The 25,299-nt window shown below is 43.0% G+C and overlaps 4 protein-coding genes and 1 non-coding gene across 6 annotated transcripts; 1 reads left to right on the top strand and 4 right to left on the bottom strand.

Annotated features, from left to right (window-relative positions):
- The first annotated feature begins 51 nt into the window (after positions 1 to 51).
- LOC132258312 (F-box only protein 11) lies at positions 52 to 9,385 on the top strand. The gene is made up of 6 exons (XM_059755574.1): positions 52 to 603; positions 2,975 to 4,255; positions 4,329 to 4,573; positions 5,510 to 5,690; positions 6,147 to 7,221; positions 7,434 to 9,385. Exons 1-6 carry the CDS (start codon positions 510 to 512, stop codon positions 7,561 to 7,563), a joined length of 3,006 nt encoding a protein of 1,001 aa, XP_059611557.1. The 5' UTR covers positions 52 to 509; the 3' UTR covers positions 7,564 to 9,385.
- A 1,865-nt stretch (positions 9,386 to 11,250) lies between these two features.
- Trnas-gcu (transfer RNA serine (anticodon GCU)) lies at positions 11,251 to 11,332 on the bottom strand. Its single transcript has one exon. It is a non-coding gene; the product is annotated as a tRNA-Ser (tRNA).
- A 169-nt stretch (positions 11,333 to 11,501) lies between these two features.
- LOC132258314 (chymotrypsin-C-like) lies at positions 11,502 to 13,262 on the bottom strand. The gene is made up of 3 exons (XM_059755577.1): positions 12,963 to 13,262; positions 12,376 to 12,897; positions 11,502 to 12,282 (listed from the first exon to the last, which is right to left on the bottom strand). The coding sequence occupies exons 1-3, from the start codon at positions 13,195 to 13,197 to the stop codon at positions 11,633 to 11,635; spliced, it is 1,407 nt and encodes a 468-aa protein (XP_059611560.1). The 5' UTR covers positions 13,198 to 13,262; the 3' UTR covers positions 11,502 to 11,632.
- A 146-nt stretch (positions 13,263 to 13,408) lies between these two features.
- On the bottom strand, positions 13,409 to 17,382 carry LOC132258170 (anosmin-1). Of its 2 annotated transcripts, XM_059755314.1 has the most exons (7): positions 16,408 to 17,382; positions 16,047 to 16,316; positions 14,634 to 15,079; positions 14,452 to 14,570; positions 14,196 to 14,386; positions 13,795 to 14,135; positions 13,409 to 13,712 (listed from the first exon to the last, which is right to left on the bottom strand). In XM_059755314.1, exons 2-7 carry the CDS (start codon positions 16,200 to 16,202, stop codon positions 13,469 to 13,471), a joined length of 1,497 nt encoding a protein of 498 aa, XP_059611297.1. In that variant the 5' UTR covers positions 16,203 to 16,316; positions 16,408 to 17,382; the 3' UTR covers positions 13,409 to 13,468. The 2 variants fall into 2 exon arrangements, with proteins under 2 accessions (XP_059611297.1, XP_059611296.1); XM_059755313.1 differs by having other exon boundaries at positions 16,047 to 17,382.
- Positions 17,383 to 23,156: 5,774 nt separating this feature from the next.
- Positions 23,157 to 23,882, bottom strand: LOC132258927 (uncharacterized). The gene is made up of 3 exons (XM_059756480.1): positions 23,726 to 23,882; positions 23,561 to 23,663; positions 23,157 to 23,488 (listed from the first exon to the last, which is right to left on the bottom strand). The coding sequence occupies exons 1-3, from the start codon at positions 23,789 to 23,791 to the stop codon at positions 23,262 to 23,264; spliced, it is 396 nt and encodes a 131-aa protein (XP_059612463.1). The 5' UTR covers positions 23,792 to 23,882; the 3' UTR covers positions 23,157 to 23,261.
- Positions 23,883 to 25,299: the final 1,417 nt, after the last annotated feature.

The raw sequence follows: 25,299 nt of genomic DNA, 5'->3' as shown, positions 1-25,299 counted from the left end.
CGACCAACTTCGTGCCGTATCCCCGGTGAGAAATCTGGCAGCACTGTTTCTCTTTTGGCAGCTCATCGCGACGGAGTGAAAAAAGGTACCTCTCGAGAAATTATGCAATTTTCTCAACGCTTGTAGTGCGGAAAACGCGTGAAAAAGTGCGAAAATGCGTGCATAAGTGTCCAGTGAGTGGCAGAATGGTGGAAAATCCGTGAAATTGCGTGTGGGTGTGTGTAAAAAAGGCGTCTCGAGACAGTTTGCGAGCAGAGGCAAAAAGGGTGCCCCAAAGTGAATTCTCTCACCGAGCATCGTGCCATCTCGCTCGCGCGCGCACCATCGCGCATAGTGGCATCCCTCTTGTGCTCGTGCTGAGCGTATGCGGTTGTTTTTTTTCGGTACAATTAAAATGGCTGCGACCAGTTTCATCTCCTTTGTTTAGGACGGATCACTGAATTTTAGCCCCATATTTGGACTCGTGTGCCGTGTGACCGGGACATTTGGGTGGACTATCTGCCGTGATCATGCCGAGTGCCTCGTTCACATCATCGCGGTCCTATGTGAGGCGTTCACGACGAAAAGGTGGAAATCGTATAGCGCTGCCATCGAGAACTTCAGGTAAGAAAATGCCTACTTTTCCCAAGGAGTGCCGCCGCGATGGGGCGCCCGTGGGGGCCGAGTGGGGGTTGTCTGTCCGCCAGGGAATCGCCCGATGGGTCGATGGGCGAAGAGGGAAGCCCCTCAAGGGCGCAAGGAGGCGCTGGGTGGAAGCTGTTGCGGGGTTTCTCCCGGCGGAGCCTTCTGCTCTCCTTGGCCCTCTCGTGGGCTCCCTCTCGCTCTCCAGAGACACTCGCTCGCCCGTGAGGAGCGAGCGAGCGAGAGAGAGAAAGGGCAGCAGCCTTGTGGGTGTTGCACGCGCCTGAGCGAGATGGAGTGTGTCCGTGTATGTTTAATTCCCGGAAATTCGACCCCAAAATTTATCGACTCCGGATTCATTTTTTTCCTCCTCTCTCACCACTCTCTCGCTCTCGCTCTCTGGGAATCGCGAAATTGTCTGCAATTCCGATAAATTTGTCATATTTATGCCTCCCTTTGCACCTTTTTCCCCCATTTTCGCTGCCATAGCGTGACGACGATGGATGAGGGCTGAAGAAAGTGTGGCGACGGTATTTTTGTCCAAAATCAATTGCAAATTCCGCGAATCGTCTTTTCAGCTGAGCCGAGGTATGAGGCGAATTGATAAAAAGTGACGTGTAAGAGAGCGAGAGAGTGAGAGAGGAAATGGCTAAGGAAAATAGTGATGAGTGACGTCAAAATTCCTCAAGAAAATTGATCCAAAGTCGGTCTTCTTGGGGCCTCCCTGGGCATTCCCGGTCCCTCGCCGACGGGCAGATAATGACCCAAATAGCACACGCCAGCGAGACTTCCTCCTCTGAGCGACGTCGTGAGTGGAGATGATGGAGCAGTGGAGTGCAAGGGGTCACAGCCAGTGAGGGATTTTCCATAAATACTCTCTCAGGCACCGATTGAAGGAAGGCCGTAAGAAGAGCGGTGGTTATTTTCCATAGAACAACAAGCTGTTTGACCCCAGGCACAAGTGCTCTCCCCAAAGTCTGCCCAATAGGTGCCTCTCTGGGCTGGGGAAGAATGCAGACGAGAGTGTGCATAGTGAGATAAGGTGGAGGAAGTGGCCGATGGCGAGGAGGAAGAGTGTGTGAGACAAAACAAGCTCTCGAGGCGCTCTAGCATTTGACAACGGTGACCTCAAAAAAGGCAAAAAAGAGAATTATGTGGTACATATGTTCCCGTTTTATTAATTGTACTACACACAATTTAGCGCTCCACACAAACACACTCACGATCACACACATGTACAAATAGTGCAGACAAAAACGCTCAAAAGCGGAAAATGGACACATAATATATTGCAGGCTAAGAGTCTCTTTGATTTTATGCTCAATGTTGACGCTTTTACTCCAGGGGGATCGTCACACTAGACTAGAATTCTTAGAAGAGTCGTGCAGTGGCTGAAGAGCGAGAGAAAGCCATTTTCAGAATTCGTGCAAGATTGCTCTCGATGACATATCTAGCGAAGTGTTTCGTATTCTCCGATTCTTATGGGGAAACGCATTATAATTCATCGATGACAAGAGCATTCTTGGGTGGGTTGCATTGGTGGAAAAGTGAATCATATTGGATGCTGTAAAGTACGTCGAATTTGAAAGACGTTAGAGGAGACAAGGCGCATCCTTGCTTCACACTGCAGACTGTAGTGTTTTCGCCTGTGGAATAGAGTTGTAATGCAATGGGAGGAGTGTCATTCACCCCCTGACAATTAAAAGCTGAAAGACAAGATGTGAATGGGAGAAGAGTGTGTGTTGGTGTCTTCTCATGGAGATTCTGTGAGACCTCAACCTCTAACCCAGAATCTGGAGAGGATTTCCCACATGTCTCTCTTGGCCTGCTGTTATCTCGTCATAATCTGAAGATAAATGGTGGCGGATGATGTTTGATTGCAGAGCACATGGACACTGTGTAGAGTAATCTTGGTCATCGAACTATCATGTAGAAGTTTATTCTTTTCTCAGCCTCTGTCGACGCTCTATATTTCGTCTGTGTGTGTTTGTGTTCATTTCATTTGCCTCTCCAGACGAGACATTTTTTCCGTTTACCTGAAGGAGTCTCACTGTGCGCGCACGGTAATAGGAAAAAAAAGATATGGGACAGAGACTGACTGAAGAACCAGCTGTGCTCTGGAGTCTTGAGGTTTTTCCGTCTTAAGTCCTTCAATAGGGCTGTGGGATATTGTAAGAGGTACTCGTATTTGAGGAATTGGGAAGGTTTTTCTACCCTCGAGAAGCCCAAAAATAGTCCCCTCTCAGTGTCAGAGAGGTAGATTTTCCTTTCTTGTCCCTGTTTCTTGGAGAAGATTTCTTGAAAGAGAGAGAATTGATGAGACTTATGACATGCAAATGTTGCCTCTTTGCAGATCCATGCGAGCCACCATGCCAGAATCTTCCAGCACCCAATGTGGGTTCGGCCACGTCGTCCGGTGGCCCATCGACAGTTGCAGCGACTGGGACTAGCGCCTCCTCGAGCAGTAGTCCGGCCAATTCCACAGCCAGTGGTAGTGGTGCTATTACGGGCACGAGCAATTCCAGTAATTCACCGGCGGGAGCATCAGCAGTTGCCACCGCCACGAATGCCGCTTCCACATCGGCGTCCATCGCCACAGCCTCAACGTCTGCGGGCCACCAGTCGCCGTATGACTTGAGGCGAAAAAGCCCATCGGCCAGTCATGAGATCTGCAGCTGGAGTGGACAGACGCCGTCGACGAGTCACCATTATCAGAGCACGTCGATCGATGGTGGATGTTATATGCTGCCAGCTCGCAAGAGACCCAGACGCACCTACTCCACCAGCATTGACACCTGTACACCATCGGCGGCGCAGTATCTGCAGTATGAAATGCCCGATGAGGTGCTGCTGACGATCTTCTCCTACCTTCTGGAACAGGATCTGTGCCGGCTGTCGCTCGTGTGCAAGCGATTCAATACAATTGCAAATGACACGGAGCTGTGGAAGAGGCTCTATCAGAGTGTGTACGAGTACGACTTGCCACTGTTCAATCCCGAGCCGTGCAAGTTTCTATTCGTGAAGCCCGAAGACTCGGATTATGCGAATCCGTGGAAAGAGAGCTTCCATCAGCTGTACCGTGGCATTCATGTACGTCAGGGATATCAGGATAGGAAGTACAAGGGGCGCAATATTGCCTACTTCAATACCGTTCAGGCGGCTCTGGATTATTCAGATGAACGCACCACGGCCACGGGGACTGCCAGTGGTGCCAGCCTGACGACAACCACAGTGTCTCCGGGAGTTCCTGCTTTGGCCAATGCCGGAACGCCGGCCGGTCTGCCCTCGAATGCCGTCCTCGCGGCCGATGAGTCGTGCGTGTCGGAGCACCCAGGCAGTCTCATCTTCCTTCACGCCGGTCACTATCGGGGTGAATTTCTCGTGATTGACTCAGATGTGGCGCTGATTGGGGCGGCGCCGGGCAATGTGGCGGAGTCTATTGTGCTGGAGCGAGAGTCAGAGTCCACGGTGATGTTTGTGGAGGGTGCGAAGCACGCCTATGTGGGCCACATGACCCTCAAATTCTCACCGGACGTCACATCAACTGTGCCCCATCACAAGCACTACTGCCTAGAGGTTGGCGAGAACTCGAGTCCAACGATTGACCACTGCATCATCAGGAGCACCTCAGTTGGTGAGTGTTACACTCCTTATTGTCTGTCTGATGACGCTGTGGCTAACGCTTTTTTCTTTCTCTCTTGTTACAGTCGGAGCAGCCGTTTGTGTGAGTGGCGTAGGTGCAAATCCAGTGATTCGGCACTGTGACATCAGCGACTGTGAAAATGTTGGCCTGTACGTGACAGACTACGCTCAGGGTACCTATGAACATAATGAGATTAGCCGAAATGCCCTGGCGGGGATTTGGGTGAAGAACTTTGCCAGTCCCATCATGCGAGAGAATCACATTCATCACGGACGAGATGTTGGGATCTTTACCTTTGACAATGGAATGGTGAGTCTTTTGAATATGTATGTTAATTATGCAATTATAGGGAAGTTGAGGGACTCTGAGAATTTGATTAGGGTGGATTTAAGGGTGGAACATGTTTCATTGAGCCTTTCTATCTCTTTATATTCTCCAATATTGATTGTTATTATTTTATCAGTGACCAAATATTGGGAAAGTTGGAAACTGACTAAATGTGATATGAATTTTATGGGGAGCTTTGTGTAACTATATATCAAAGATCATCCTCTCAATACAATGTGGATTGTGGTCTGCATGAAAAGGCATAGACCACAAATCCAATTGTTTTGCTGTTGTGCAAAAGGGGGATTGATTTGCGGAAAAAGTACAATAATCGAAAGGAGAGAGAAGAGACTGTGTTCTCATCAATTCCTCCACTCTCGAGGCAAATGCAAATCTTGGATGGCATCCAATAAAAGAGACGAAAGAGTTTGAAGGAGAAGCTCAACGGGGGAGAAATAATGTGAAGAAAACGAGCTTCAAGTGTGGGAAAATGGGAATAAATTTTCATCAGATGGAAAACTCTCAAAGACGCACTGATGAAAAGTGGGAGAAGTGGGCAGGGAAAAGGAGGTGGAGAAGGAGAAGGAAAAGAATATCTCTGTCGATATCAGTCGCGTTGAAAATTAATATGGGCCTTTTTTCCTTCACGTCGTCCAATGTGAGGAAGTGCTTTTTTCTGCTGTAAAATTCTACTTTTTACATTTCAATGCTGAGTATCTCGAGTGACGATGGATAAAAAAGTGAAGAGAGTGGGAGATGAAAAGGCAATTGGAGAATAAAAATGGTGTGTAGTGTGTGTTTATGTGGAGGATGATTCTTAATGCGAGATATACACTCTATAATATTGATTTTTCCTCAGCCACACTTTAGCACAGTTTATCTCAAAGTCTGATGATGTTGCTTCTCTCACTCTTGCAGGGATACTTTGAGCGGAATGACATACACAACAATAGAATTGCTGGCTTCGAAGTGAAAGCTGGTGCCAATCCGACAGTGGTGAAGTGCGAGATACACCATGGACAAACTGGTGGTATTTATGTTCATGAGAATGGTCTTGGACAATTTATTGAGAATCGAATTCATTCCAACAATTTTGCGGGTGAGTTGATGAAGGAGACAGAAGAGAGAGAGAGAGAGAGGAAAAAATGTATATCTTATATTGATTTTGCTCCACACTCTTTATCTCTGAGTGTTCTTTTACTGCAAGATGGTTATCAGAAAGCGGATGAAGGTGGACTCTTTTCGCTGAAGCAATTGTGTAACCTTGTAGTACTACGAGTGATTTTATGGGCAAAAAAGCAGTTATTTGCTTCAAAATTTCATTGCCACATCAAGCATATCTGAATGTAATTGTATTTGCCAAGAACTAATCAGGAAAATTTGATATTTAACGTAATTAACGCAATTAAGCAGACAGAAGATAATTGTCAATGCTGTTTATTTGAGTAAAAAGCCTCTTGATCGATCAATATGAAGGAATTTCCACACATATTTCTGTAAAACTTGACCACGATTGATATAGAGAACTGACTTGAGTGTATTCTGTTCTCCGTAGGTGTTTGGATAACGTCCAATAGTAATCCAACGATTCGCAAGAATGAGATTTACAACGGCCATCAGGGTGGAGTGTACATCTTTGGCGAGGGTCGTGGACTGATTGAGCACAACAATATCTATGGGAATGCTTTGGCGGGCATTCAGATACGCACGACGAGTGATCCAATAGTGCGCCACAATAAGATTCATCACGGGCAGCATGGTGGGATTTACGTGCACGAGAAGGGCCAGGGACTGATTGAGGAGAACGAGGTGTACGCCAACACATTGGCCGGTGTGTGGATCACCACGGGCAGTACGCCGGTGCTGAGGCGCAATCGAATCCATTCCGGGAAGCAAGTGGGTGTCTATTTCTATGACAATGGACACGGAAAGTTGGAGGACAATGACATCTTCAATCATCTGTACTCGGGCGTGCAGATACGCACCGGTAGCAATCCTGTGATTCGTGGCAATAAGATCTGGGGTGGACAGAATGGTGGGGTGCTGGTGTACAATGGTGGACTGGGTCTCCTGGAGCAGAATGAGATATTCGATAATGCCATGGCGGGTGTGTGGATCAAGACGGACTCCAATCCCACGTTAAAGCGCAACAAGATTTACGATGGACGTGATGGTGGCATTTGTATTTTCAATGGTGGCAAGGGAATCCTCGAGGAGAATGACATTTTCCGCAATACTCAGGCGGGTGTGCTGATCTCCACACAGAGTCACCCAATCCTGAGGCGGAATCGCATCTTTGACGGCCTCGCGGCGGGTGTAGAGATTACCAATAATGCCACAGCGACGCTGGAGTTCAATCAGATCTTCAACAATAAGTTTGGCGGTCTGTGCCTGGCAAGTGGCGTTCAGCCCATTGTGCGGGGCAATAAGATCTTCAACAATCAGGATGAAGTGGAGAAAGCGGTGTCGGGCGGTCAGTGTCTGTACAAGATCTCCAGCTACACTTCCTTCCCCATGCACGACTTCTACCGGTGTCAGACGTGCAATACAACAGACAGAAATGCCATTTGCGTGAATTGCATCAAGACATGTCATGCGGGACATGATGTGGAGTTTATCAGGCACGACAGGTGAGTTTTCCAATAATACAGGTTGAATTGTGTGGAAGGGTGTTCCAAAATGTGTGTAATTATCTCAATGCCTCGATCAAATTGTGTGGTTTTGAAATTTTACGAGGGATAATGCGTTAGAAAAGCGTCCGGCTTGAATTACAAAAGGTCGATTGCTTATCTGCTTTCATTTGTACCTGCGATAATGTGACTAATGCATCATTTTGCGACAGGTTTTTCTGCGATTGCGGTGCCGGAACGCTCACGAACCAGTGCCAATTGCAAGGGGAACCAACACAGGACACGGATACGCTCTATGATTCGGCGGCGCCGATGGAATCTCACACCCTGATGGTAAACTAGGGTCTTGTTATTTTCATCATGATATGCTAAATCGGCCGACGAAGGAGAGGAAGTATCAGCACGATCGCACTGGATTAATATGCTATGCACAGGATTTTAGCTACTCCGTTTCTTCTGTTTGTAAGTGAAGGAGACACTATTTTTTCTAGCTCACATTCACTAGCTCTTGAGCGTGTTCTTTGAACTGGACTTTTTATTACTTAATCTCTCAGACATTTCACGATTAATGTATTGTTTTCTTCTATATATATTTTTTTATAAACTCCTAACTAACACTTCACTGTTAATTAGACAGACTTGAGTTTTTTTATACGTATTTATTTGGTAAATTTTGGGAATGGGAAGTAGGAAAAAGAAGCCATGCCTCTCTCGAAGGATCAAACAATCGAAATGAAGAGATTAGCCGGAGAGAGAGTGCAATGTGTGAGAATTTTCTCCTATTGACAGATTAAACATAGCAAAAAAAAAAACAACAGAATAACATGATAACAAAATTGTATGAATGTGTTTAGATGTTAGATGTGTGCCCAGAGTTTCCGATTTGATTTTTCCCGGAAAATTTATAATTTAAATGTATCAACGTTTATATCAGAGAGACTAATATACATACCTAAAGCATAAAATAATATAGTACATCTCCTTTGATGGGGGAAAAAGAGAAATATTAATTTTTGTGTATATATAGTGTGTTAATTGACGTGGAGCAGTGAAAAATGTTCAGCAAATTGCAAAATCAATATATAAAAAATGAGAGATTTTCGTCTTCTAGCGGCTATATATAAATGATTAGTAGTGAAAGATATTCACAGACACATTTTTTAGAGAATATTGAGAGAGAGAGCGTGAAGAGAGCAAGAAGAAAGAAAAGAAGCGAAGGGAGAGGAAGTAACAAGATTTTTTAGGTGCCAACATTTAAATAAATTTCTATTGATGCGCAGAGAAAGAAAGCAAGAGATAAAAAAAATGGGCAAATTGTTAGGAGGTTAAAATGTTATATTTTCTTACGTCTAATTACCGATGAATCTCAAAATTTTTTTATTATCAATTTCCTCTCACAATAAATTCTTTCTCATGTCATATTTAGTGCTTTTAATTTTTAAAAGAAAAAAAATTCTTCCAATTCACTGCAATTCTGCAGTGGTAGTGAAAATGTGGTGAATATTATTTATGTATTTATAGTAAAAAAAGGCGATTAATATGGAATATCACAGAAATATTTTCAAAAGGAATTACACGAATATTGTGACAATGATAAACAATTAGCAATTCAAAATTGCGATAGAGACAAAAGAGAGGAAAATGATATGAAGAAAGCACAGGAGAAATGCTTCTAAATGTGAATAACTATATTTTGGTGAAAGAGAAGAGAAAAGAATCAATATTGGAAGTAAAATATTAATAATATATCCTAAGGGAGAAAAATATTTATTCACGGAAAATTGCATATATGAAGCAGATAAGCAGAAATTCGAGTGAGACGCGAAGAGATGAAATATTCAAGTATTAGGAAACCTATAAAAAAGAAATTATAAATATCGAGATGAAGGAAGAAAATTGCTCGAGGGATTGTCAAGCAGCCCACTTAAGGAGAAATATTTATTACTCAATAATTTGTCTCTTAAATTGATATAGACTCTAAAGGTGAAGCAAGAGAGTATAATGTAAGTTCCGAGAGGAGTGAAGATGGCGGAGCAGATAATAGAATTTCTTTTTCAAGAGTGAGCGTGTAAATACAATAAATGACAATTAATTGATAAGAAAGGCTTACGGAATAAGTGACGTTGTAGTGATTAAAAAAATGAAACTGGCGCGAGAAAGGCAGGAGAGAGATGGAAGCAAAATTATAAAGAAAATACTGTATGTTGTGTAATTGTGTGAAAGTATGTTTTATTTTTGTGTGTTTGTGACTTATAAAGAAAAAGAAAAAACAATCTTAAAATCTACTATGCAAAACACGTTAGACATTAGCCTGTCCCAAAATCCCCATCTTTGAGAGGAGGAAAGCCAGATTGATAGTTAGCGATTATAATTAGTAATGAATAGACAACAAATATTTAATGAATAACTGAAAAATCTCTAAGAATAAAATCAACTCTTAAAGCATTGCCATAAAGAAGATCGATAACCTCTGAGTAGCTCTGAAAACGTAAAGAAAAAATCATGTTTCTAGCAACTAAAGAAATTCCCCACAGAAAATATTTCGAACAGACAAAAAAAATATAATGAAAAAAGTGTTTGTGACGTAGAAGTCTTACAAAATTAAAGAAAAAAAATCACTATAAAAGGAGAGGAAATATTTAGAGAAGTAACAAAATATTAAAAAAAAATTATATAAACTTTTTCACTGTGTGATGATTATCGTGTTGATGAAGAGAGAAGATGAAGAGGGATTTCATGAAATTAATGATGAAGAAAATAATGCAATATTAGTCTCTAAAAAAGGGAGAAAGCAAGAAGGAGAAACACAAATGAAAAAAATACAACTCTTTGTAAAATTACCTATTCAAAGTGAAAAAAATGTGTTTTCTATTCATTTTCCCTCCCTTTTTCAAGTGTTGTTCATTTTGTTATCTTTCCTTTTTCGTGCAACGTACAAGAAATGCATAAAAAAAATATTTAGACATAATTCTTGGAGCAAAGAAAATGAAATTACGAAAAAGTATTAAAGAAGGGCGGAAGTTGAGAAAGTATAAAAGTAAAAATAATCATAAGAGCACCAGTGTTAACTAAAGTGAAATCTTAAAGGAAAAAAATGAAGAGAAGCAAGTAAATAACTAATAATAGATAAATATTAAGGACTAGAGCAGAGGGATTTTTTCTTTGGTTGTTCTTTCTCTCTAAGTACAGTTGCATTTTTCCTCCAGAACTAAAAGAAGAAGAAGAAAAAATGATGATAAATAGCCAAGAAAACAGTGAAAAGTCATTCCTCAATCAATTACTTTTGTTTTCTCGATGTTTTTCTTTCTCTTTCATCGAATATTCAGCAATAGTTGGTGGATAAAGATTCTAAACAATATATAATTGTAGCTATTTTTTATATAAGCTCACAAAAAATACAAACACAATATCGTGATTTTCAATTGAAACCAGGCGAGATTGGAAGTGAAGAGGAAATAAGAATAGCAAAAAATATTACATATAAAGGATAATGAAGAAAAATTTGCAAATTATGAAAAAAAATGTGAGTGTCGTATAGTTGAAAAAAGTATTATTTAACAATTAGATGAGTGAGAGGAGAAAAAGAGTAAATTAGGAGAAGTATACATTTAAAAATAGTGTTCTTTTTCAATATGCAACTCTTCTTTCCTTGGGTCCTCTCAAGAGTGTCCAAGTTTATTGATTTATAAATAATTTATTTGATAAACACCGAAATACAAGTTTTTTTCTACGTAATAATTTGTCAGAATAACACACACATTTTTACTGATTTTTGTTCGCCTTATAAATTTCAACTTGTGTTTGATGGGCATAGTTGAAGGTAAATGCGAAAAAACACAACACACAACAAGAAAAAAAAGCAGATGAAGAACCTTTATATTGGATCAAATCAAATATACGCTTTATTATCACAATTTTTAAGTGAAGGCATATGCAAAATATACATAATATCCATTCTGTATAAACTTATAAAGGATGAAAAATAAAAATAATCAAAAATAGAGTGGTGTAGAGGCGGGAAAAAGACACCGACGAGGATGGGATTCGAACCCACGCGTGCATAGCACATTGGATTAGCAGTCCAACGCCTTAACCACTCGGCCACCTCGTCTGAGAGCCGCAGCGCGCAACATGACTCGTATAGTTTCGATGCGATTTCAGGGTTGTCATCACTTTTGGCGCGCTTTTCTCGCACACATACCCAGTGGCGTAGTCTTGATGAAATCACTCTTCTTGTCAGAGAACTTCTTATTTCCCAACAAGATTCGTCAATTAGAAGCTTTTCGCTAATTGCATTTAATTGAAAAATTTGAGAGATTCTATAATCAAGAGAAAGAATTTCAATACCGTCTAAATATTGTAAAATGCTCTAGAAATGTCTTCCCAATCCCATGAGTAATTTGCCATTGATTCACTTTCTGCGTCCATCAGTCGCGATCCTGGAGCTCTCCTTCTCAATCCATGGCAGATACTTGGCCACATCGGTGAACAAGACGTAGTGTTTAGGATTGCATACGTTTTTGTCTCGTTTCCTAATGCTGAGTGACACAATTCCTCTGATATGCCAGACTTTCTGCTCATCCTCGAAGGCGAGAGAACCACCAGAGTCTCCGGAACAGACATTCGTGCCATTTGTGTATCCTGCGCAGAAGTTGGTGTCCGACAGGAAGAGTCCGAAGAAGTCACGATCGCTCTCGAGACATGTGAGAGTGGGCACGATGGGCAACTGAACATATCTCAAGGAATCTGCCACAGTGTCATTCTCTGTGTATCCCCATCCCACTGCTGTGGCCAAGCGATTTTCCAGCTGTGATAGGCTCGTGTTGGAAGTCCAGAGGCAGATCGGCTGGATGTAGTCGGAGTATTGAATCTCTCGTGAAAGGCGCAAGAGAGCGATGTCATTGGAGAGCAGAGATGTGTCATAACGCGGATGAGGAATGACACTGAAGACGGTGAATTCCTTGGCAGAGTCATCAGCCACGTTCAGGTGATATTTTCCCACTTGGACGATAAATCTTTCGGCAGTGATTGGGCTGACGCCCTCGAACACACAATGAGCGGCTGAGAAAAGAAATAAAACAGGAACAGGTAAGCTATTTTGATTATTTAGGGAAACCCGGGAATTCCCGGGATCTCGCGCGGGAAGACACTCACCAGTCAACACAGTATGAGTATTGATGATCGTGCCTCCGCACTTGTAGCTCCTCTGGCGCCTCTCCAAGTGGAAAATGGCTGCATGCCAGGGATAATCTCCAGGACGAGTGTCCTCGCCGTATGTGATGAGTCCCTCATGATTGATCCTCCTGATTCCGCACTCCCCATTGCCCGAGGATGTCTTCACAGGTGCCTCAAAGTCATCCGTTTCAATTTTATCCATTGTCCCGAGAAAACTGGGCTCCCACTTTGCTGGCATCGGACAGACATCCGCTCCGTTGAGGTGCACAGACACAACGTTGGGGAATTTCCCACGTGGTCTTCCCCGCACGGTGAACTTGACTTTGTCGATCTTCGGTGGGGCTTTGAATGTGCTGATGTAGAAGCTGCGCCCATTGATGTGGATTCTGGCCTCATCCGGGTCAATTTCCATCCGCGCAGGAGCGTCCAATGTGATCTCGATACGGACTTCTGGGATGTTCGGCCAGTTCTCGAGATAAAATGTACCATCCCAGTAGTTTTCTATCGAGCAAAGAGATGATATTGTGACTGAAGTGGGCAAAAAACACAAAGATCTGTGAACTCACCAAGATTCGGAGGACCACCAATCTCACGATACATGCTAATGACACCATTTTTGCACGGATTAAATGCTTCAACTGCCGATCCGATGTAGCTCATTCCATCCTGAGCACGAGATTGAGGGAATTGCACCAGGAAAACAAGGAGGAACACGGAGAAAAATGCAACAGACATTCTCAGATGAGACTCAACGCAAGACTGCGAGATGTGATGTCGATTACTGGGAGACTTTTTGTGCATAGATGATGATAACCTGTTTGCGTAGTTGCGACTGGACACGAGGGACGGCGATCGCTGGGAATTCCAGGGCCTTGAGAATTCGCAAAGCCAACGATTGCGGACTTCGGCACATTATTCACGCGATTCACGCCGGTCGGAGTGTCTTACAGTCTCCCACCCAGAAGAAATGAATCAACAAATTAACACCCAATAACTTTCACTGGGAGCATCTCAGAGAATTCGCTCTTACGCGCTTTATTATTGTGGGTGGACAAATAACTTAAGAGGATGATCAACACTTGATGGCCAGAGAGTGCTTTTTGCGGAAATTCTCGCAGAGTGGCGTCGAGAAGGTCCTCACGAAGTTGTGATGCTTAGCTAGAGCGTGATTCGTGACCCGCAGCCGGATGCTGTACAGCGTGGCGAATCGGAGGTTGAAGAACTCGAAGGAGTTGCTGTGCGTCTTCTCGCTGCGATAATCTCCCGAAGTGGGATTGTCCAGGCAGTGTTTTCCCCGGCAGAGATCAATAGCATAGCTGGGTAAGGAAATGAAGCGAGTTGATTGTGAGTGAGGTTGAAGCTGATCATCTTAGAGCCCCTGAAACCCTGTCTTATCACCTTTCGTGAGGACTTCCAGACCAGCTGGCCTTCACGGTCATCTCGCCGGGCTTCGTGGCCAGGTATCTCATGGTGATGCTGTGACCACCGTGTCTAACGCCGTGGCGATGGTCCAGCTTGCCCGCTATGCCATCCTGGAACACTGTCCAGCCTGATGTTGTCACGAGGGAGGGCGGAGAGTCCAGGGCGGCCAGGACGAAGCTTCCTGGAATTGTAGTGTTGAGCAACTTTGTCTCTCGTCTGGACTTTAGGCGATTCTTCCCAATGCCCGAAATGGCCTGCACTTGAACACAATACACGGAATTTGGCTGGAGATTTCCCAACTCCATAGAGTTTACTGACTGGAGAAAAGAGTTAGGGAGTGTTAATCAGAGGAATTTACTAGTGAGATTTCAGCTCACCTGAGGGACAGTACTTTGGCTAATTGGTAACAATTTTCTCCTGCCGCGAATAAACCAGGAGACTTTGTACTTTGTGATGGGCTTCTCACTCTCGGGCGCTCTCCAGGACGCCACAGTGAAGATTGTAGAATTCCCGGCGATTTGCATTGGTCCGAATGTGAGATTCTGGGGCGGCGGAATGAGTCTCACGTCTGAAATGCATACAAGTAAATCATCAGAGATGGGGAATAAATTCAACGCTTGGCGCTCAACCGACTCTCTGTCAACTGAAAGGGCTTGGTGTACGTGGAGTAGCCTCTCGTGCCGTTTTCATTCACAGCAGCCACACGGAATTGATACCATCGTCCTGGCCGAAGCTTAACATTGCCCACGTGCCTGCAAACACAAGAGGAAGGATTGTAGGAAAGCATAATTCAGTTGAAAGAGAAAAAGTCCTACTTTTTCTTCTCCACCTTGACTTCTCTGTACTTGATCTCATAGACTGGCTGAACTGCAAAGGCATTCCACGGGCCGAGCTTCTGTTCGCTGAAGAACGCCCCCAAGTGCGATCGCCCTTCCACGAGGAACACCATCGGTGCCGTCCTGTTGATGTGCAGCTTGATTTCCCAGGACATCTCCACTGTTCTCACGCCGGGGCGTTTCTCGTGGAGCTGCAAATTGTACGGCATGGGTGGCAGCAGGGGATTGCGGTCCACGCCAGTGGGGCGGATGCACAGAGTGCCGCAGGAGTGGCGACAGCACTTCTGGACATCGGAGCACCGCCAATCGGACCCGTGGCACACGTCCCGACACGCGAATAGGTGCTCATGCTCGGTGGGAATGCTCGGGCAGATGCCAAGCTTCGCCGTGGCCCTCAACTCCTCCATGCACGCCTCGAGATTGCACTGGAAAATGTTTTTCTCATAGTCTTGTGCTGAATTTCAATACTTCGATCATTAACTTTCTTGATCGTCCGGTTTAAAAGGCGTTGTTAGATCAAGGTTTCGCAAGTAGGACATCATTGACTTGATTGGTTTTTTGAATAAGCAAGAAAGTATATTGATTTGCTAGCATAAAAGTGTATTCAAAGCATAGTTTTGTTGTTAGTCTTGATATCTCTAAGATGGTCCCAAATTCTTGAAATGTTTACTGATATGCTAATTCTTACTACATTATCTTCCTCGATTGAGGTGTAAAAATAGGTATGATAAATAGATTTGTTTTTAAATGAATCCAATGTAGTGTGTTACAATTATGTGTATTAATTCTAGGACAGAAGTAATTTAATAGAGCTGTAACTGAGACTTCAAACGGAGTTCACAAAATGATTTATCACAGCGTTGCAAGTAATTGTAGAGCTTCTTTTGCAAATTGTAGGGATTATTATTGTAATACTAACTCCAGCAATTAAATTGAAACTCGAACCACAGATTATCCCATCGAGTGTCGGAATTAAAATTAATCTCTTCTGACGCCGATGCAAAAAGTCTTTCAGCTAAATACGATCATATTGTATCGATCACTTCTATATTGTTCAGCAGGATAAATTTTTTGTCTTCTAACTAATGTTCAGTGTATAATTCGAAATATGTATTAATATTTTACAAACGTATCGCGACGTTATTCGACATGCGGTCAGTGATCCCACAAATACCGCGAGATTTGTTTAGTTTTATCAGTGGAAGACATGGAATGTGGGGTGGATAGAGGGCTTTAGACCTTCGCTAAGAGGGCAACGGAAATGCTCTCATATTGCACAATTTCCGCAAACAAATCACGCGGAATTTTACGGCATTTACTATCGCGCCGCGTCAAACAATTTTTTTTACCACTGGCAGAGAGGGTCATTGATAAGATGCGATCAATATTTACCATATTTGGTGGCTTATCCAGGCATTTGACCTGGCAGCGTATCATCGCGAGGCTATCAGTCGTTGAGTAATTGCCAAATCTCCTGTGTGTCGTTGCCCCATCGATGACAATTGCACAGAGAAGAGTGATTACAATTCTCAATGGCCAGAGTCCCATTTTAGCCCTTTAAGTTGTCTCTTGCGACGTGAAAGATGGATTGTGTGTAAGTGTGGTTGTCGTGCTTTGCTCCTTTGGAGTGTCTTGCCGCAATAGAGATGATTGATCAACGCACTGTGAAGATGACGAAGTGATTGCAATAAATAACAGGGTATCTACCAAGGAGTTTCTTTCACTTCACACAATTCGCAACAATGTTGCGGACCTGCAAGTCTTTCCCACCACTAATTTCATTTAAAATATTGTATTATATCTGCTATTCATGACTCTGTGGTGTGTGTCCTTCGTGCGCACGCAAGAGCGAAATGTTAAACCTGCGTGTCTCCTTCTCGGCCTGGTGTTTATTTAGTGCTGCACTTATATTTTCTTTTTGCGAATCTCTCTCGTGGCTTCTTTGTCAATTGCCTCACTTGAATCACTCTCTTTTCTCTGGGTGTCTTTTTTTCCCTTACACACAATCACAAATTAACACTTTCCTTCACACTTTCACACCATAGCAGCTGAAATGCATCTCCCTTGCAGAGAGGATGAAAAAAAACACACAATTTTGCGGTGGATGAACAGAGATTTGTGTGTGAACACAATACGGATACTTTTCCGCCAATGTGCAAGGAGGAAAAGTGCAGCAAGACGAAGCGACTCTTGCTGCAATGACGAACAAATATTTACACTGTAGTCTGACTTTAGCAGTATAAACAATTTTGGGCTCAATTGTTGATTGTACAGTGGGGGTGATCTTCGCACAAGTGCACACTCGCGGTCATGCTGGCTCGTGTCGATCACCAAACATGATCTCTCTCGCGGGCTTATTTTTCCGTGTGCACGGAAGTATGTGAGGAAAATGTAAACAGGCAATTTTCCATGTTTTGTGTACGGAAATGCCAATTGTCCCTAAACAGTATCACGAACACACAACACCCTGGAGTGGAAAAAGAAACGTGATATTGTCGACTTCTCGCGATGAACTCTATCGCCACTTCACTCGATCATCTGGATATGTAAAGTCACAGAGTGTTCTGTTTTCTTTTCTTTGCTTTGCCCTTCAGATGGGCCGAACAATCGACAATCACGCCACTGGGGAAGATAAGTGTAGAAGATGATATGCGAGGCGTGGAAATGATCGTCAAATTGCACTTCCGAGATCGAGGCACGTGTGCTATCGCATCGACGATATCTGACCAACTGATCTACGGTTTGCCAGTGAGAGAGAGTCATCCGGGGGCTTCGATAATCTGTGGCACGGCCACCGCATACGCTGGCAAGAGTGTGGTGCGGATGTTGAGAGTTCGATTGGTTCTTGGCTCCATTTCAATCACTCCAATACACACTTGCGATCCCACTTCTCCGTGGGATTCTCTGCGCTGTGTGGAGATGGCCTCCCCGCGAGAGCCTACCACTTGCCGTGGGGATACACTTTTTGATTGACGTGATTTTTGAGCGCCAACAACAAGATTCTTCTCATTTGTCTCTCTCCTCGCATATTCTCCCATGTGATGAGGGGCTATGTAGCAAAATTCCACTTGGGGCATCGCGCTCTCCTTTTTTCACACGGCTCCCCGGCCATCTCTCGTTCACTCCTTCGCGCGCCGTGCGCTCACCCTCCCCGCGATGCAAGTGCAAACACAGTGGGCAACAAGGAGGGCAGCAAACAGGAGGCATGATGCGGTGGCAACAGAAAAAGTGCAACAAAGATGCGAAGAAATGATGAAGAGTGAGAAAGAAGTCACAGACATAATGAGAAATTGATATCAATTTTATTATAAATTCCTCTTCTTCTCTGAGCAAATCCGACCACGGGAGGAATGTCTCTCAACAGATGATTCCGTTCCATTTTGCAACATTGTCCGCTGAACAATTTATCCATATGATGCGTATATGATATCGCCTCGGCACCGTAACTTTTCCATCCCCTTTTTTGGGCCGCGTGACAATGTTACACCGCCGAGGAGATCAAAAAAAGAGCTTCGCCGAGAGAGAAAGAACATCACGAGAAATCGAGATTATTGTATCAAATTATAATCGTGAAGTGCAGGAAAGATGAAAGCAGGAAAAAAGTGTCTCTCCTTTTGTGACGATTTGCCCATGGTCACGCGAGAAGTTCTTGCACACATCGAGCCATCGAGATGGCAGTGTTTATAGTTCCAGTGACTGGAGGCTGAACAGCATTCATTGGCACAAAGCAAAATGATAAGAAAAATATTTGCTGAGAAAAAGTAGCAAATGACAATTACGAAATATTAATTGTTCATGAAAAACTAGAGCATTTTCATATCCACCTAGATGCGATTGCGGTCATGGATTGAGAACATATCAGTTGACTCGCGTGTGCATTAGTGTGTGTGCGAGGAGAGATGATCGAAGATGGAATTGAAAAATATTGAAATAAAAATATGTAAATAAAAACTGTTGCAACGGATTTCTTTTTTCCATCCACCTTGTTTGAGAAGGCCTATAAGAGATCTTTTTCGCGTTGATCTTCTTTTTTTTGCGTATGCTCTTAAATTCTTTTGCCTCTTTTTTACCACTGCGCCTCACTTTGTCCGAAGGTGTAGTGAGAGGAGGATGATCACACGATCATAACTCGTCAATTATGACATGTAGACTTTTGCGTAATAAAATAAATTAAATTTAATACTTGTTCTCTCTTCGCACGATCGATGATCGCCGATGAGATCGGTGGCGAGGCTTCTGAAATGGGTGCAAGTGATCACCATTGATGATATGCGGATGCCTTATCGCACTCCCTGCCAGAGGATTGCCGACGATCGGGCGGGGGAGGGAAGGGTTGCCTTTTTTCCACTCGAACTTAATTAATCGCCGAGCGAAAAATTAAAGCGCACCATCCACCTCACTATTGGTATTTTCGCATTAAATTCCACCGTGGCGAGGGAATTTTCTCCTCTGCTGCAAGATCACACGCGAAATGAATAAATGAGAGGCTTAAGAGATGTGCGCCGGGACAAGATACCGAGGGAGCTTCTGATTGAATTAATTTATGTATTAAATAAATATAAATTAAAACTCCTTTGCGTGTTCAATCATCCTCCTTCGTCGAAAAAGAGCACCGTGATTTATATTATTTCTCCCTCTTGGTGTGTGACATGAATTCAATATAAAGGTGCTCTGGTCTCGTTGTCCCATCTTTTCGGCGCAATCTTCATCAAATTCCATTATTAATTTGCAAAGTGGAATGCGCCCGGCCGATGGTGCAATCTCCTGTGCGCCTAACTTGATCAAATATTTTGATCTTATTGGGAAGGACACAAGAATTACTGAATTGCATGAGTGAAATGATGGGCAAACATTGACGATGATTACCGACAAAATGAAGAGTGTGAGAGAGAAGGTGGAATTAATATGCAAATTTGATGAAGGAAAAGAGCATCGAATTTGTGCACGGCGCCAATAATTCCTGTACATACTTAATTTATAGCCACAATTTTGATAAATGAGCCAATAACATGGAGAGCGCTTCTCTTAAGAGGCAGCAGAGACGCGCAGAGAGCAAAGCAGAGACTCAATTTGCACAAAAGATTGGGCATTTCTGATCAACACACTATACTAATTTTCTGCTTAACGTCCTATTAATTAAATACATGTATATGTTGAGCAGAGGTCCTTGCGCATTACCGAAGAGAAAGCAGATATTCAGTTTACTACAATCAATAGATATCTAAGTTTTATCTGTCTCTTGTTAAGTCACGATGATTCGCTTTTCGACGTTCCCATCGGTGTTGGATGAGAATTGAGGGAAATGCATCGATGCACGGATCACTCATCATCGCAATTGGGATGTGGGCAACAGAAGCCAGGAGCCAACAGCCAAAGCGACGACAAAGTTGGATGCTTAAGAGGCTCGCGAAGAAGTGAGAGCAAAAAAGGTGTATTTGGCAAAAAGACGACCCATCCTCATGATGAAACTGAAGATTTTGCCGCGACCCGCGAGAGGAGGTGCTCAGCGCGCGATGAAGAAGGTGAAGGAGGAAGAATTTAGGCGCGAACGATGGAGCTTCTTGTGTTCTCATTTATCCCTGGGAACGGCGATTAATGGTGAGTCTGAGATGGGTGGAATATCTAGCAATTTATGCCATGTTTCAGTATCTTTATCACATGGATGTCAAGTCGCTGCTAATTTATTATCGCAAAATATAATTGAAAGTCAAATTTTTCGCGCTCACCACGATGAGTAGGGGACGTGTGGGGTATACGTGGTGGAGATTGAGAGATTCATCGGGCCAGCAATGCATTTTGCCTGGCAACATTGTATGTGGCGCGATGGGGAGAGACAGAGAGAGCGATCTTGGCGCACAAGATCACAAAATGTCTCAGCTGAATTGATCTCTCATCGATTTTATAAGAGAGAAGGCAATGTGGATGGATTTTCCCTGCGCTCGGTGCAGAAACATGTGAATTTGGTGTGTGGAGGAGGGACAGGAGGTGGGAAGCTGCAGAGAGACTCTCTTCCCTGGGCTGTATATAAAATGTAAAGAGTTGTAAGGAGAATTGAATAATCGAACAAATCAGCGTGTTGGAAATTTTCAATAAATTATTTCATATCCAACCAACTTGGCAGCCGCTGGTAGTCACACAATCTCCTCCAGCATTTCCAATTCCCACCTCTCTGCCACCTCCTTGGCCCGCACAGTACCCACCTTCTGCTGCCCAGGCGGTGGGTTTTGGCGGGAAATGGAGGCGCGCGCGACCGCGATGCAATTGATTTTAGAGAGAGTTATGAAATTGACACACGCGTTTGAATTATTTGTCAATTTATTATTTTAAATTTCATCATAATTTCCACACCAACGATAAATTGAGCGTGTCTCCTCAATGGTGTCTCTTCCTTTTTCCCTCGCCACTGCCACGGAGCTTCGTGCCCAGTGAGCCTCCGGGGCTATCACAGACAAGCAGAACCCACTATCTGCAGTTCAATTAGAAATTTCTTATAGTCCTCTTGCAGCATATTTTCCAAGAACATTAACTATCACCGCAAGATGGGCATATGGAGGACAATTTTATGTGCTCGCTCTGTAATGCAATTTTCAATTAATTTGTCATTTTTCCCTGGAAGATTGACCGTCGTTTTGGTCTCATTGCAATCATGCGGAGATGCCAGAGATTTATTGAGACATCTTACTAAAGAAGGTTTCATTGGAAGACCACTTTTTGCCATTATTTATTAGGTTTTAAAGTCCATATCTATCAAAATAATCGTCTTTTGTTGACTTCAGTCTTGCTTTTTACTTGCTAAATTACTTGTTAATGGTTCTGGTGTTTTGATAAAGGTAATTATGATGACAATATTTGCTTTATGAGTTTCAAATGAAATTTATACGGATATTTGTTGCGCTAATTTCTTTGCAATTTGAGTGCTTTTCCTCGTATAATTAACCTCAATAAATAGGTGAAAAAGTTCTTATGGTTTTAACAGATTGAAATGGCTAAAATTGTGCCTAAACATTTGTTTAGAATGCACTAAAAAGGCGGTTTTGCAATGAGAGCCTCGCATTAGCGCCGCTCATTTAATTTTAATGTGCTAAGAGCAAGTTGTATGCAATAAAGCCAATAAAGCACGAATTGGCAACTGTCAATCATTAATCCAGGGTGGAATAATGAAAGTAATTAACAGTTTAATTACTGTGCAAATGTGTAGGATTAGAGGATTAAGATTATCAATTATATAGCATGGAAAAGTGCATATGAGTATGGTTGGCAGGCGGAGAGAGAGAGAGAGATAATCATGAAAGGCGTTTTGTGGAGAGCAAAGAGAGGAATGTCAATAAATTTAATTTATATTGCCTTCCTTTCGTTTCCTCCTGCCACACACCGAGTGTGTGGCTTGGCGAGAGATCTTATTAAATAATCCAATATGCATATGTGGTGTATTTCTTCAATTTGCGACACTTCTCATTAAAATTATTAATTATGCTCTCTTAGCTCTTCAAGCGCGGGTTGTTCTCCTTTTTTCTGCCATCGCCACTTTGCCCGTGGATGTCCAACTTCTCAATTTGTCATTAATTCATCAAGTTGTGTGTGTTTTTAATGCTTTTTTGATCATTTGCTAATCATTATGGGGGGGCACGTCGGCTCTGGCGTTGGGCCATTTCAGGCCTTTATGGACGCGCTGCAGCATAAACTAAAATAATTATTATGCACATTCTCGGGCTATTTATGTGTCATTATGTTTAATAAAATTATCGATAATAATTGGATTTTACCGTTCGCAATGCATATGGAGAGATAAAAACAGGCAGCATTGGGTAGTATGATTGATGGGGGAAATCGTATAAATATGAATGCGATGCTCTCTATTATTATCTTCTTTTTCTTGTTAAACACCCGGCGATCAAGTGCAAATATTTTCTTTTTTCCCTCCGTCATGTGTTGGCCTTTTTTTGGCGCTGCCACTCATGGGGATAAATGCGTCGGCAAATATTGTGAATTAATTCTTTTGTTGCTTAATCAGCACTGAGATTTAGTAATAACACCTCTTACTAACGCTGCTAAGGAGCATCTCGAGGAGCGCGTGAGCTGAGAAGCAGCGCGAGAACACTTCGCCGCGCTCTTCGGAAATTCCATCGAAAGAGCGCCGAAAAATGGGAGGATGTGATGCAATGGGGAGATGATGAAAAGGCGAAGAAGGGTAATAAAACAAAATGCCATGTCGCGCTGGGGCAAAAAGAGAGAAATCTTTTTCATCGCCTCCAAAGTGGGGCGCAAAAAAGGGGCTCGCCGCGCGCGCGAGCGAGATGGCGACAGTGGAAAATGATCAAAAATGCAAGTCTTTCGTTTCTATTCCAGAACCTTTTATCATGCTTCTTTTGCATGGGATTCTCTCTTGTGGCCATGCAAAACGAAGAGCTGAAGTGAATTGAGTGTTTCGGTGAACTCTCAAAGTAACCTTCCAGGGCCTTCTCTCGGGCCGTTCAGTTTTCGGGGTGAAGAACCCATGATTGGGGCAAATAGACCAAAAATTTATTGTTCAAGGACCATAAATTGGGGGGCTTTTGTCGCTCTCGCGTGCGATCTCTGGCTCTGCGTCATGATATCAATGCCTGAAGCTCAGGCGTCACCTTCTGTACTGCTTTCGGGCGGAGCTGCGGGTGCTTCTGAGGACGAGACTGGGGCGGCTGGGGTCACTTCGCTTGTCGAGACTGCCGGAACGGACGATGATGATGGAGGCGTTGAAGTCTCCTGACTGCTGGGAGTTGCCGCTGAAGATGCTTCGTCTTCTTGTGTAACCGTGCAATTTTTACACTTGATTTTAACATTGCAATTGGAGCATTCCACTGAAAGTGAGGATAAAAGTACAAATGTAAAATTTAAGCATTCTTTAATTGCACAAATCACTCTCAAATCACCTTCTACATTCTTTATCACATTAGGCTTCTGCTCTTCGGATTCTTCTGATGAGCTCGTGTCGAAATACTGACCGTAGAAATCCGAAAAATCATCAAAAAGTATCTGCAGAGTGTAAACTCAAATCAATAATTTCCCTTATAATGTATAATCACTGGGAATCTTACAGGAAATATTGCCTCTGAAGTCACAAATACTTTGGCCAACACAATCGCGAAGATGAGGAGTTTCATTATATCGAGCACACTAATCAGGGAATGAAGAACTTCAAACTAACAACTCTCTGGACGTGTCGAAGTAGTGAAACAGACGCGGCTTGAAGTGAGTTTTCTGCTTTTTATATATGACAAAGGTGAGACTTTATGGGATGCTGACCGTGACCAACAAACATATTTCCTTATCTTGGCAAAGTTATACCAGAAAATTATTGTTTCACTCTGGAATTGCCCTCTAGAAGAGAGCGCAGAAATTATTGAAGCTTTGTTTTCTATCAATATTTATGCAAGTGTCTCAAAACATTTGGTGGGAAAACCCAGTGAGGAAAACACTATTTCCACTGCTCAATCCCATTCCATACCACGCGCCTCTCTGACAGATTATTTTCTCTTATCATTGGCTTTTGTGTTTTATATTTTGCACAAAAGAGGCGAATGTTACTTAACAGCCATGCACGTTGTTATCCTAATTGAAGGCAATTTCCTCGCGCTGATGACGGCCACACGTTGTGTAATTCTCTTGGTCAATTTCAGCGTTAAGGCTGCAATTTTCGAGGATGACTTAATGTCATTGAATATAGCTCTATCAAGGAAATTGCCTCCTTAAATCGTGTATTTAATAGAATGATGTTAAATGGATGTTTCTCCTGTGTTTCATCGGTGTTTCACATTCCTATAAGAATGTTTTTAGTATTTTTCTTCATGCCCAGTCTTATTTATACAAAAATAACACAACTTTTTTTTTAATGAAAAACGATGAAAATGCGATAATTATCACTTAAGCCAGGGGGCAGGAACTTTTTGTGCGATTTCACCCAAAATTTCTCGAATTTAATGAAAAGTGCACCGATCTCAGTGCTCAAAGTATACAGAAAAAAGGTATTATCTTTGAGTAAATTACAAATGTACTGCTCGAAGAGCGATTTCACGAATATTTTATTTTATAGCTGTGCAGAAGGTAATTTAGCAATTTGAGTGCGTGAAAAGCATAAAGCATTCGCATGGAGAAGATGAAATTGTGCAATTGCACTCTTTTTGTGCTCACGATCTCCTTTTATTAACTGTTGCGCTGTCCATTGGTTGGATGATCGAGGAGAGACACTAAATGGGTCACTTTCAGTTTCATTTATCTCCCCATTCTCATAATGCCTCTCTCGGGCCGTCCGTGAGAAGGAGACAAAGAGGAGTGAATAATGTGTGTGGGGGACAATTTTTCAATATCATCCTTCGTGTGGTGCACAACAATCAATTGACAAATCACGCTGCATTTTCTGTTCAAGCACATTTCTTTCTCTCCTTGAGCGTGTATGACGCGAATTGTTGGCAATTTATTGATGATCTTGCCAGAGATCGCTTTGCCCTCTTCTGCCACCGACCGGCCACAATTGCTCCTTGGCCACCTCGTCTTCATGCACTGCCGATAGTTGAGCAACTACGAGGAAACTCCGTGAGAAAATCACAGAAAATCCTTGCAAGAGAGACCCTCAATAGCACAAAAATCCCATCGCATTTTGCACACAAACACG

The sequence above is a fragment of the Phlebotomus argentipes genome, unplaced genomic scaffold (assembly GCF_947086385.1).
Source record: "Phlebotomus argentipes unplaced genomic scaffold, Phlebotomus argentipes genome assembly scaffold_4, whole genome shotgun sequence".
In the NCBI taxonomy this organism is placed as follows: domain Eukaryota; kingdom Metazoa; phylum Arthropoda; class Insecta; order Diptera; family Psychodidae; genus Phlebotomus; species Phlebotomus argentipes.
Note: the sequence above shows the minus strand (reverse complement) of the source record. Positions and strands in the feature narration are given on the sequence as shown.